The sequence below is a fragment of the Platichthys flesus genome, chromosome 12 (genome assembly GCF_949316205.1).
Source record: "Platichthys flesus chromosome 12, fPlaFle2.1, whole genome shotgun sequence".
NCBI classification, from domain to species: Eukaryota; Metazoa; Chordata; class Actinopteri; order Pleuronectiformes; family Pleuronectidae; genus Platichthys; species Platichthys flesus.
This window is the reverse complement of record NC_084956.1, coordinates 3,071,824-3,085,609: the sequence shown is the minus strand read 5'-3', so window position 1 is coordinate 3,085,609 and position 13,786 is coordinate 3,071,824. Positions and strand designations below refer to the sequence as shown.

Genomic DNA, 13,786 nt, shown 5'->3' with positions numbered 1-13,786 from the left:
TTTATGACAGTCTTCACGATTTATATTTATACAGTATTTGTAGATAAATGATCCAAATATTTCTGCTGCCGCTGCTCAAGCTGAAGCTTTGACAATAACGCAACTAAAGCAGTTTTTTCTCCACAACATTTTTGAATGGATTTTCAGTTTTATGAAAATGTATCTCCCGCTGCAGCCCGTTATGAATTCAGATGCGGTGATTTTCCAGCCTTATCCGTCGGTCGTCCAGTGAATCAAAGGCCATCAGCTCCCACAGAGCACATTTAACCCATGACACCGTGGGCCCCTCCATCTAAAGTGGTTTACAGTAGCTGCAGTGCATACATCTTCAGTATGGGCGGCCCCGATGGGAGCTGGAGCTCATATCCTGACAGTGCTGCTGCTGATATATGCTGTAGCCACCGAGCTACACAGAAAATGAAATCCCCAACCTTGGCAGCTTTAGTGCAAGGCTCTACTCATTGAGCTCCATGGGAAATTGAGTTGCTAACCCCGGCAGTAGCAGCACTTACAGCTCCACCCAAAGGGCTGCAGAGCTGCAGAGTTCCAGAGGACACATCACTGTTTCTTATGTCTCTGTGGAGGTCAACGGGGTCGCCCAGGCTAACTTATATAGTTTTATATATATGGTTGTGTTGTGAGACTCCAAATAAAACTCTGTACCAAACTGCAAATAAAGATAAAAAGATATAGTCGTAAAAAAGACTCAGGCTCCCAATCCAGGGACTGTACCAGCAGATACACCACACAACCACTTTTAATATAAATGTTTCAGAAAGAATTCAGATGTTATAATGTACAAGTACTTCTTTAGTACACTTCAAATAAGTGTATTATTTCTTTTTATATGAATAATTCCAAATTTCTCATTAATCAGAGTGCATTTCCTTTTCCATAGTATTTAAAAAGTAGTCTTGCTAAATGTGTTTATTGTTCACCTGCTGATCTGCTGATCTCAGTGTGGATTCCTGTTTATTCAGCGGTTGGTAAATATTTGGCGGATGCAGATGATTCCTTCAGCCTCGGTGTGAGAGCGGCCGGTTATCGTGTTCATCTCCTCCTGTCCTGCATCACGGGCGTTTCTGAAGGGAGAAGTGAAGAAGGCAGAGCAGAGCAGGTCTCTGGGTCGGGGGGGTAAAGTGAAAAATGATCCGCTTACACCCGTGCTAACATGGCCTGATAAGATCGGGGGCAGATTGGACAGAGCTTTTCACGTGAGAAAGACCGGCTCACCCGCTCTGAGATGTCGGCCGGGGCCACTCAGCAGATAGAGGCTCTGTCGGTGTGGTGGGAGCCGGCGGTGTCACATCAGCACCTCCTCCTCCTGTGCAGCCGCAGGAATCTCCTGTAACCGCAGAGATCCGGCTCCCGAAGGCAGAGCTTGTCACGGCTGAACTTTCATTCAATTACTACTTTATTTGCTTGTTTTTACACTGATGCCGGAAGCTGATGATGAAACAATAATAAGACATCTCACTTATCCGCAGAGCCACAAATTGCCTCAAGGCGTAAAAAGCAATGGTGGAGGGAAAAAATAAATCAGCTGAGTGAAGCCGTGTCTATCCAGGTCTGTGTTTGTGCGTTTTAGTGGCACTCCAATGCACAGCAGTCGATTTGTGCATGTGTTAGATGTTTCCCTTGAAGCCTTCAGCCGCCTCTGTACTTTACACTCAGCGGGAAAATTGCTACAAAAATGTAATTGTGATTTTACTGTCAAAATGCAAAACGTGTGTGGAGCCGAAATGACCTCAGACCAGCTTGTTTCCCTGATACGTTTAACACAGCAGAGCACACACAGGCTCCCACATTAACGCTGCTCAGGCATCAAGGATCCTGGGGCCACGGTGCTGTTTGTCCAGCAGTTATATCCTGTGTGTTCATCTGAGTGAGTGTGTGTTCATGATGAGACTGACAATGTTCAAGAGATGCAAAGAGGAATCTTTAAAATGCAGTAAAAACAAATGGTGTTAGGTTTCATTAGGAAGAGTTTATTAATTTAAAATCACAGATAATGTCATTAACAAGGACTGTGGGTGTTGTTTGATCTGATTTCATTTTTGTGCAGCCAAGGGACACAACAACAATTCACACAATCATAGATATGTACATGTATAAGTATATTTTATGTTATTTAGTATGAACATGTAAACAACTTTATCATGAAAGCTGTGTAGTAAATAATCAAGTATAATTAAGTAGTTAAAGACAAATAAGGAGGTTTTATGTTGTAAAAGCGAAAGGTAAATACTTGTACATGTTGCGTAGTCTGAGTCCCTCTGTGTTGGTGTGTGTCTGTGTGTGTCTGTGTGTCCTCTCCTGTGACATTATTAGCATGTTCCTTCTGACTCCATGTGACAGGCGATAAAAGAACGGCTCCAGCCTCCTCACATGAAGGAAAACAACGTCAGCGATGATCTGGGGATGAAATGTGACACAATGCTAACGCACACTATTCTTAATAATAACTTTATTCTCTTTCTCTTTCTCTCTCCCCCCCATCCCTTCTTCTCCTCCGCCTGGAACAACAGATCACTTGGGCATCGAGTTTATGGGTAAGGAAGCTTCTCTCTCGTCTCGTGTCTGCATGAGTCACGAATGTACACATCACAACACGGCTCCGTGCTGACTCCCGTGTTGTGATGTGCGGTTGTTTCCACACATACAGGGCACGCCGCGCTAATGACACGCAGCACATGTCATACGTGGTCGCGCTCAATCGCGTGGGGCACCTTTATATCATGTGAAGTGGAAACAACAGAGCTGTGGGGAATGCAAACAGCGTCTGTGTGTTCACACAATTTCTCTCCTCCTCTTCTGCACCACTGTACATCTGTTAAATATTAGCTTTTGTCTTTATCTCTCTACACATTTGCTTTCTGCACCATCTCCGTCTTTATGCTTTCTTTCTCCCTCGCTCTGTCTTTCTCCCTCGCTTTCTCTCTCTCTCTCTCGATTGCCTGTGAAGTGTCCCCTCAGAATACCAATGTGCTGCAGTCTCCTTGGAAACAGTGAGAGCGGCGGCGGGTGGGGGGGGGGGGGGTACAGTGAGGGAGTTTTTCTGCTGTTGGCACCGTTTCCCAAACGAGCTCCTCATTAGTGCGTCGCCCGTGTGCCCACATGCGCGGCACATGTTCAAGAGCGTGTGTTACCAGAGTCCTCAACTTTCTACTTACGGGAGTTGGACGAGTTTCTTCCAGTGATTGTGCGTCTGATGCTCGTGGGGTTTCCCGTGCACACGCCTGCTCGGCTGTGCACGGTGGACAGCCAGCCGCTCGTCCCTCGCTGCTGCCCAGATCCTCTCTCTCCCTCCTGTCCCTGGCTCTGTTTGGTGTCACAGCCGAGGAGCACTAGTTAACGACTGGCCAACAGTTACCAGAGCCCCCCCCCCCCCCCCCCCCCCAATCGCTCACTTGGTGGAATCACGGCCCTTTTCCACACGGACGTCATCACCGCCTCTGTGTTCTCGAAGTAAAATTGCACAGAAACCAGAATTGCAGCGTTTATTTCCCGGCTCCATTCTGCAGCCCCAGGAACAAAAGCTTCTTCTGTTTTCTGCTGAGACTATGCAAACCTGGCAGTGACAGATGATCTCTTCCACCGAGCTATCTCTCAGGTTTTCCCATTTATATTCAGTGAGAGGTTTAATGCCTCTGCAACATTGTGCAGGCTGCCACGGTTCCCTTTGCCTGGCGAGCGTCTCTAGTCGTGCCAACGTCTTCCCTGGCTTTGTGTTAAGCAGGGCACAGAGAGATAAGCACATCCCACACTCGGCCCTGGTTTGTCACTTTGGAAGCTCGTTCTCCTGGAAAATAGGAGAAGAATCTGAGCCACTCGATCCGAAATGCAGATACATCGATACACACAATGTTTGTCAATAGTAAGAAATACCTTATTGTATATGGTCCCTTGTTAAAAAGTACATTCTTTAATTTTTAAGGCTCGTCATCTAGGTGACAGAAGGAAGAGGTAAAATTATTCTGCTAAGATTAATAATCATCTTTTAACCTCAATGTTATTACAATATAACTGGATTATATGAAACCTTATATGTTTCTGTAATACTAGACATACTGTGCCAACACAATTTTGATACTGGGCTTAAACTAAACACACTAATCCAGTGGTGCTGCAGTTATTTCCCACAGCCAGTCCAGTGGTTTACAGAGAATGAACCATCCCCCGTCAATAGAGTCGGGATCTGGGGTTAAAATTAGAAATAAGAAATCAGCGTCTTAAGCCTGAGATCTCTTCACCCACGCAGGTCTTTATTAAACTGAGAATATATTCAGAAATACTTGGAACACGACTTCTTCTTCTTCTTCTTCGTACATGCTTTATGCTGCTTGGCATAAAAAAGAAAAGAGGAGCTGCTCTCACTGTATCTAGTCGGTCGGTTATGTGGGCATCAATATTTCCTTTCCATCAGAGATCACTGAGCTCTGACTGGAAAATTTTGCACCTGCTTGTAAATCAATGTGAGAGCAAAGAGTTACTGGCAGCTGTTTTTTGAGGCAGGATGGATTTTAAGTCATGTTGATTTTCGTTTTTCTGTCCAGAGGGTTCAAGGTGTGTTTGTGCTGAAAGGAGACGGGTTTCTGGTAAAGTAGAGCAAAGGTGAAGGATGTGAGGGTGCACACATTTCTGTTTGTGAGTTATTAGATCTAAGGTATATTAGATCTGGAGTGTATTAGATCTCCAGTATATTGAGAGCTGACCTTGACGTTATGGACGTTTATGTAACCAGGTCAGTGTCCGTTCTAAACCTGCATCTTTGTAATGCTGTTTGAATTATTCCTTAGTGAGTCATCCTCAAACTCAACTGTTACTTCTTTACAGTCTATGGTGCAGAGTAATTGTGTAAATCCTACCTGGTTTGTGTGTAGTGAAGCAGTTGTGTATCCACCATCAAGCAGAAACATATATTTTTTTTTATTACAGAGGTCTGTTAAGAGATCAAGCCTTTTTCAAAATCAAATCTTTGTACTTTAGCTTGATAGGAAGCATTTCAGCATGAAAAAACAAATGCTACAGAGGAGCGATGTTGCTGCCATGACAGAGATCAGCACCTGCAACAACCATGTAAATCACATATGGTGAGATGACCTGATTATCTGAATGATAAAGGAGAGGTTTTGACACAATAGCCTTCCACTGCAATTTTGACTCTGCACTTCCTGGGGCCTGTAACAATTTACTTGATAAGTATGAGGCTGATAAGATGAAGGATTCTGGAGATATTCATTCTACTGACACACAGACAGATTAAACAGATTATTTTGTCTCAACATGTGAAGTTTAGTGTTAAAAAAGTTTTCATCTGACTCTGACTTTGAAAGCTAAAGGACAGAGATGCATTATGACTGCAAAACAATCGGAGGAGAAAACCAGAGAGGAGAAGAAAGACATCCAGACGCAGACGCTCTGTCATGTCTTCTCTGAGATAACGTTTCAATCAAAAGGTCTTACAACTTCCATCTTTTTTATTTTCCAGAGATTCTCAGTGAATGAGTTTTGGATTCCTTTGGGTCATAGCTTTGTTCTTTTTCTAATAAACTGGTGTTGACACAGAACACAGTCCTTTCTGTGCAAACAGCTGCAGAATAAGACAGAGTGCACGGAACCAGATGTGCTTGTCCAGGTCTGGAGATGTTCTCAGGCAATTTTGGTAAAATCAGAAGGAAAGCTTAATATTTCAACTTGCCTTTGAAGATTGTCAGTCGCAGTCACTCAAGACGGCTTGAATCGAGGGCAACTGGACTGGAGAGGGATTCACCTCTGGTCTTCAAAGTGAAGGATCCTCGTGGATCAGAGGTGGAACTCCTCCCAGTGTCCGGCTCTCTTTGATTCAACTTGTTTGCATTAATATGGAGCTTCTAGATTTTTAAAACGATAAGATTAAAAAGCCCCAGTCACTTGATAAATGTCCTAAATTGTTAAAAAAGTCAAGTTGCCTTAATAAGAAAAGACATAATCCAAAAGCAGTTGATCAAACTTCCAAGGCAAAGTCAAACTCTGATAAAAAAGACAATTCAATAAATGTCTTTCAAGTCTTAACTGTTATTGCAGCCCTTTTATTTCAGCTGTATCAACCCAGACCACGAATAGACCAATGGTTTAAGGTCAAGTTTCCTTAGATGTCTGGAAACCTGGAGGAGATTTTGAGGGTTAAATATCTGAAAAGTGATGTAAGCAAACTGAACTTTAACATCAAAGTGACAAAGCTCTGCAGGTCATGCAGGTCGGTGGGCTGATGCAAAAACGTATAACACACAACAGTCTCAGAGGGAAATGGAGGCATGATAACCTTTTTCCAGACCACGGAGCCGGAGAATATGTGGATAGAAAAAGAAAGAAAGAAGATTACCAGTACAAACAATAGCCCCAATCATCCAGCTAATATATTCAGTATGTAAATGGAGAAATAAAGCCGTCGGAATATTAGCGTAAAAGGAGCATGACCAGTGAGGAGAGCATGCTTACTCTGGCACAGCAGACCTGCATAAATCCAGGTTTGATCCGGCCTCAGCAGTCTGCACTCCACACATGAAGAGTCTAATGCTGCTGTGAGGCAGTCGCTGGAGAACCCGGCCCTCTGATCTCGCCTTACTCTTCTCATGTCATTCCTCTCCTTCTTCTTTCCATGTCGGTCGTAGCCGCCTTCAGCTCAGTGAGGGGGATTTGATTCACAGAGCGAAGCCAGAAGTGATGTGAGAGTCAAGTTCTTTACTACACGCAGCCGTTGACCTGTTAGGAGAATCAACCTGAAACGTCCCACCGGCAGGAATAAGCCTGAACGCGACGCAGACCACTTCACTAGTTGACACTTTATAGTCAACTGTGCTAAATCTGATTCTACAAAAACATGTTGTTTAGTTGCCTCTACCTTCTCTCCCTGCTCAGTAATATTTCTCTCAGTACTTTAGACTTCGAGTATTTATCAATCGAGAGTCTAGAATCTTTACTGCCATTGAGCAAAATAACAAAACATCGCCTCAAATCACAAATATATTAAGAATATTGGTGTAAGACAGTATTTAATACTTCGGCTTATAATGATACATTAAATAATACCTAAAAGTAAAATTAATACTGAACAGCAAAGCTTAACATTTTTAAATAGGGAAATACGACCAGATACTATGTCAGTCCCAAAACATTATAGATATGTAATACAAAGATGTCAAGACATCATGCAAAGTACTGAAGGATCATTTGTCAAGACTGTTGTGTTATTGTATCTTGTTCTGTTTTTATATTACAGTAGAACTCAGCTCATCTGATGTAAGAAGAGACACAGACATGAAATCTGACTCTTTCTGCCCAGAGGCTGCAGATCTTATCAGAACTTCAAACTTTATTGATCCGTGATGATGCCGATCTGCAGATTAGGATTCAAACTATTTTTGGCTTGTATGTTTTTTGTGAAGCGTCAATCAACACTGACCTTTTTAGTCTCCCCCCTATCATTCATCCAAACTTCCCTGACAACCTTGGGTCGATTCCAAAGTGTTGCCACTACACATTAAACTTTATTGGCCTCAAAATAAAGGCAGATGTTTAATTCATAATTGTACAAATGCAACACAATTTATTCCTTAATCAAATATTTGCAACAGACCTTGACAGTGTCAGCGCCTGCCAGCGGTCTGACTCATCCATATGTCCCAGACTCACACAGCCTCATATCGCCCCGATGCATTATGAAAAGAACCTCTTCCATGTTTAAATGGATGATTAAAATCCATAATTATGATAATAAATGGATGATTGTGCAACTCAGCAGCTAGAGTGACGTCGGACCAGGAGCCAAACTTTACCAGAATCGCAGGCTGAGCGTTAAGGTCACATGTTCAGGGACACGCAGTCCAAACGTTGCGTCTGTGCATTTCTTACATGGTGATTCCTTCTTCTGTGGTAATAGATTACTTACAATCCAGAATTCACACTTTTATCTCTGCACTTCACTAAATACACAAGGATACAAGACAAGAAGATTTAGAATAAACTCTTTTGGAAAATTTGGTGAATTAAATATTTAAAGTACTGTCTAAGTTTTACAACTACCTCAACTTTGCGTGTTTTTTGGTATTTGTGAGTTTTTTTAATTAACTGATTCTTGTATTTGTCTTAATATATGATCCATAAAACCTGCTTCTAAAAATGTAGGGTTTGAGTCCTTAAAATGTTGAATTGGCCCAAAATTATAAGAGCAATATCTTATACATTTTCTCACGTGGTTTCTAACTACGCTGCAAACAAATACGTGCAGATGAAAACACAACCTCTTTGTCGGAGGTCACACACACATCTATAACCTGCCCCCTTTATTTAAAATGGGTTTTACCAACCCTTTAATGTTCTTTGACATATGGATGAATGCATTTCTCTTTTATTAGCGATGTGTGATTTACAGATACTTAAGGAGATGCCGTTGTGTTGTATCAGCACATCAGCGAGTAATATCTTTATACTTTTGGGCATAATGTCAAGAAATATGAGTCATAAATATCACACTCACGGCAATAAAGTCTGGAGGCTTTAATCTTTATCATATATGCGGCTGCTTCAAGGGTATTTCTACACGTATTCCATCACTTATCGATTTATCTGTACGGGAACATGGCTGCAGAATGTAAACCCGTTCTGAATGTATAAGAATCCATACGTAGGGTAAAGGTCACAGCTGTGCCTCCGTATCGCTGCTGCTGCTTTCACAATAAAATATTAATCATATTTTCTGTAATGTTGCTGTAAATAAGTGACCAGAGCTGCAAGTGTGGGGCAGGACTGGAGGTTGGAAGTGGAAAACAAGTAGAAGATGTGACCTCAGCGCCCCACAGGTGGAACATGAACCTTCTGTCACTCTCTGGAGACGTATGGTTTATTCACATCGAGTGCAAAAAGCAGGAGCATGTGTGCAAACAAGGAGGGGAGCTGCTGGACTGCAACATGATTCTGATGCAGGCCTTTTAAACCAAACTTCAGTAAACTTGTCTTTAGGATTATGATGACTGAGCTTTAAAGAGAGGCGGTGGTCTAGTGGCAGAAACTTGGACTATGGGCAGAGAAGGTCTCTGGTTCGTTTATAGTTCGACTCCACGGAGAGACAACAAAAAGACGAACCTGGATTGATCTGTCCAAAAATCCAAGAGTCTCCCTACCCTGTCTAGTGCCCCTGAGCAAGGCACCTTACTCCCCCAACATCTGCTCCCTGAGCGCCGTACATGGTCACTCACTGCTCTGTGTGTCCTGCACCAGATGGGTCAAAAGCAGAGATTAAATTCCCTACAGGGTCAGGAGCTTTGTTCGATCTTCAGACTGTGGTGAAAAATGGAATTTCAGTAACTGACCTTGTCGGTTTGGAGGACCTGGTTTTGAGGATTCCTGAAAAGTATTTACAACATTAAACTGGGAAGGAAAACCAATCCAGACGACCATGTCAGATTCCACCGCCGTCAGCCAGGAGCAGAAATCTGAGGCTCACCAGTGCTGGACAGATGAAAAGTGCAGCCCGGTCTGAGGGAGTCTGGATTCCTGATGAAGCTGCAGATGGCCGAGTCAGAATCTGGCATTGGATGCTGGAATCCATGGAGCCAACCTGTCGGGTGTGAACGTTCCAGACTGGTGGTGGTGGTGTGATGTTTTGGGGGGGAATTATGTGAATCTCAGAGGAATCTGCCATTTGACTGCAAAGGGGGCGGGGGGGGGGGGGGGGGGGGGGCTCTGTCCCAATTAGTGTGCTGTTCCTGGTAAAGTGCTCAACGCATGTATATGTGCTCTTATTGTGTGATTATTGGAGACAATCTTAGACATAAGTGTTGCTGATGTGAGATTTCTCGCTAAATCATCAACACCATCCTTTATATGACTTCTTCTCACAGTCTCAATCTCACAAATGTTCCACTTCAGCCGACCATGAAAACTCTTGTGTGTGTGTGAAGTGTTCTTTATTCGGTGGTGATGTAATCTGCCCTGGGATGAGAACTTTTTTATCTGCACTCCAGCTGTTTTCCTTCCATCATCTTCTCCATATATGAGAGCAGCACTCTGACACATCTGCCAAATTAAATAAAGAACCATTGTTTGTGAATTCCCTCCAGAGCGACAGCATCTTCGGATGTTAGGCCTCTATCGTAAGGATGCATCGTTTGTCAATGTCCTCCACATAAATCACTGTTCATGGTGCTAACGGGCTGAGATGGGGTTTATCCGTCCATCCCATTCTTGTGAAGACAATCTCTACCGAACACTCCACGTTTGGTCTAAACATTCAGTTGGACTCGAGAAAGAAATGACTAGATTTTTAAAGTCATAGTTCAGAGGTCAAGTTGGCTTTGACCTCACAAACCAAATTAATTTGCCCTGTGAACGTGATATCTCAGGAACACCTCGAGAGACTCTGTTCAAATTGGGCACAGACTTTCATTTCGACTCAAGGGTCAACTGATTAGATTGGCTGTTCTGGGGTCAAAGGTCAAGGTCACAAGGGTCTCAAAACAAAGTTCTCTTCTCGCAGCTGTAAAGTCAGTAAATTATCGTTCATCCTGTGAAAACAGTCGTATAACTTGACAACTTTCTACTGCATCTTGTGTTTTTTGTTGAAACTTTGCTTGATCCAGTGTTTTGTGCTGATAACGACTGAAAGACACAGTTTGACAAACAGACTTTAATATTATTCAGTCGTGTTTATCAGCTCAACGTAAACTTTGACTCTTAACAGCTGTATGTTGAGGCTTACGTGGCTCTGGAGAGAGCTCTTTAGGTCTAAGGAATTAACCCTGCTGGGTTCGGGTTATCTCAGCTCGGACTAAATAACTGTGGGAATGAGGTTTAAAAGACGTCGGCACTTACCAGGCAAGACGGTTCTAATGAACAGATTCTATTGGTTCCATTATGGATAATGACCGTGACCCGGAGTGACCCAGAGCACACTAAATTTAAATTTTCAGATATGTCCGCCTTCTCTGCTCATGCCTGTTTATATCTGATTCGCGTGGGTCTCTGGTCTTTATGGAAGTTCAATATTAACTTGCAGGAGTGATGGTTAATAATGTAAAGAGTTTCGCTTTATATGAAATGTGCCCTGAGAAAACCTCTGCTATGATTTTTAAATCCATCTGACTTGACTTGACCAGTTTCTCATTAAAGTAAAACGATGCCGGATGTAAAATACTGAATGTGCACTGAAAACCAAATGATTTGCATCATGTTGGTGGAAGAAATATGAAAGAAGGTGCAGGCGTTTATTTCTTTTACTTTGAGTCAAAAGAGGTTAAAAAGATTTGGAGCAGCAGATCAGAACTCGTTATCTTCCTCTAGGCTGAACATCTCTGCTTCCTCACAACATCCCACCTCCCCGCTGCACCTCCTCCTGATCTCCGTCTCTCCTCCTCACCTGCAGCCAGACCTCGCCATGCTCTCACAGGACAACCCCCCCCCCCCCCCCCCCCCCTCTAATGATACAATTACAGCCTATGAGCCAATGTGATGACTCAGGCTGATTAACGGCATCAAAACAACGCTGAACATAACTTAGACATGAAGCCAGAGAAACAAGGAGAGATGCTCTACCAGTTCACTAACAGGCTCTGTGGCATCTGTTGTTCCAGGTTCTCTGGATGATGTACCGCACATGTGATCGCTTTAGCTTGTGACGAATAGATCCCTGGTTTGAATTCTCCAGCAGGCCTCCCAGTATAATGCTCAGGATAACCTTGAGCAAGACACAGTGGCTGCGGCTGCTCCTCCGTGGCTATAAGGAGCGGGTGGTTGTTCCCTGCAGTGAGATCTTCATCTTCTTTGCACTAAAGCGTCTGTTGGATAAAAACCATCCCCGGTAAAAACAAAGAAAAATAATAATTCATTTCAATTACCTCCACGCAGAACACAACACCTTGTGTCGTCGTCATGCTTTTCCAAGGTCTGAGAGACGCTTAATAAAACTTTGATTGATTGTCTATTAATGCATGTGAAGGCAACTATGATTTACTTGTAGCAAACAAGACAGCTTCCATTTTTCTCCACTAATGACGTCCGTCCGCGCCATAACTCTTCTTGTCTCCGCGTGTTCGAGCTCCATTACATGTGGCATCCATTCCACCGGCAGTCAGTGTCCACCGGACCATTACTCGATGTGCTGGAGCTGATAGAATGAGCTGTAACTAAGAATAGAGGCGGCGGCTGCGGGAGAATTGTAAACAGTTGTTTGTGAATTGTGGGTTTTATTTTGTTTATTTATCACTGAGTAGTTACATTTATACAGGAGGAGAATCTGCAGAGAGCTGTAGCACTGCACTCGGTTGTTTGATGAAATTAAAACGGCTGCTCGGGTGCTGTTAACTCGGATGAATACAAATCTCAAAACTCTGTTTAATTCTGTGTTATGGTGAGAATGTTATATATTATTAACTCTCATTCACACAGATGTTCAAAACCACACATCTTCCTCTTCCTCCCTCTCTCTCTCTCTCTCTCTCTCTCTCTCTCTCTCTCTCTCTCTCTCTCTCTCTCCTCTCCTCCGACGTCTATCAAACACACATGTTGACGGATGTGTACATGATCTGTGACTTTATTTCCCAGGTGTTTGTTGTTCAAATATGTAATATGGCTCCTTCCTCTGTCTTGTTTCCCCACAGAGAGCAAAGAGGTGTACAAGAGACAGGTGCTGTCACTCACATTCATCGCCATGACTATCAGCCTCCTGGGAACCCTGTGCATGGCCCTCTACTGCCGCAACAAGTGAGACCATGAACACACAGGAAATATATGTGTTTACATCCAAACCCCTGGTCTAGGTGTAAATCAAGTAGATTCTACTCTTTTATTGCAAAGTTGGATATTTACAGTTTCATACAACCTGCGATATTTTGCCATCGTTTCTTCTTCTGGCAATGATGAGCTCAGCAAGTTGATGGATGAGGGTTTGATGGGAACATCTGGTTTGAAATAGATCTGACTCTGGAGTCTCCTGAAGAAAACACAATTAAATCTGATGGAAATTTCACAAACTCATAGACATCAGTGTCCTTAACATGTCTAAGGCTAAGGTTGGGTTCAGGTTAAGGTAACGGGAAACACAAAATCAAATTGGAAACAACATCTAACACAGACACCAGCATTGCCCAGACACACACACACACACACACACACACACACACACAGTTCAAGTTCAGTCTTTGGATGTTTTACCCGACTCTCAAATCAATTCCATTTTTCCAGCCGAGCTCTAATGGAATTTTCCCATGAATACACTGACAGGTGAATTAGCTCATTTCATCCCAGCGATTGTTTTTCTTCCATTTGAACTGGAAGTTGTTGCCACTGGTCCTGAAGTAAAACCCGTGTTAAGAGTATCCGGTCATGTGGGGGGGGCGAGCAGACAAAATGCCCAAGGAGACATTTAGACATCTATAACGAAATTCCACACTTTGGTATTTGCAACAATTTGTAAATCTCATTATGTGCACACACGTATTCATCGTCCATTACAACACAAAGGTCACCTCACGTGGCTCCTGCTCTGTTTCCCTCTCTCTCTCTCTTTGATCTATGTGTGCACATGAAGGGTTAGCATCCATCCTGGGCTGCAGGATCTTTGGTTAGCCTTGCGGGGGGGGGGGGGCTCGGGTCAAACCTCCGCTGTGTAACTGCACTCCGTCATTCAGAGAATATGGAGTGTGCAGTGGGCTGTGATAGATGGCACTGTAATTCCATAGGCATCCCTCCATAATATGATGATATGAGTGAGTGAGCAGCCTGACAACAAGATAATCGGATCAAGGAATGA

General features: G+C 43.2%; 1 protein-coding gene across 1 annotated transcript in view; it reads left to right on the top strand.

Moving 5' to 3' along the window:
- LOC133966346 (pro-neuregulin-3, membrane-bound isoform) overlaps positions 1-13,786 on the top strand; it is a 277,333-nt gene that overhangs the window by 246,446 nt on the left and 17,101 nt on the right. Inside the window, exons 4-5 of the mRNA XM_062401242.1 lie at positions 2,529-2,552; positions 12,636-12,738. Of these exons, the coding sequence (XP_062257226.1) occupies positions 2,529-2,552; positions 12,636-12,738 (127 nt within the window). The remainder of the gene's footprint in view (positions 1-2,528; positions 2,553-12,635; positions 12,739-13,786) is intronic.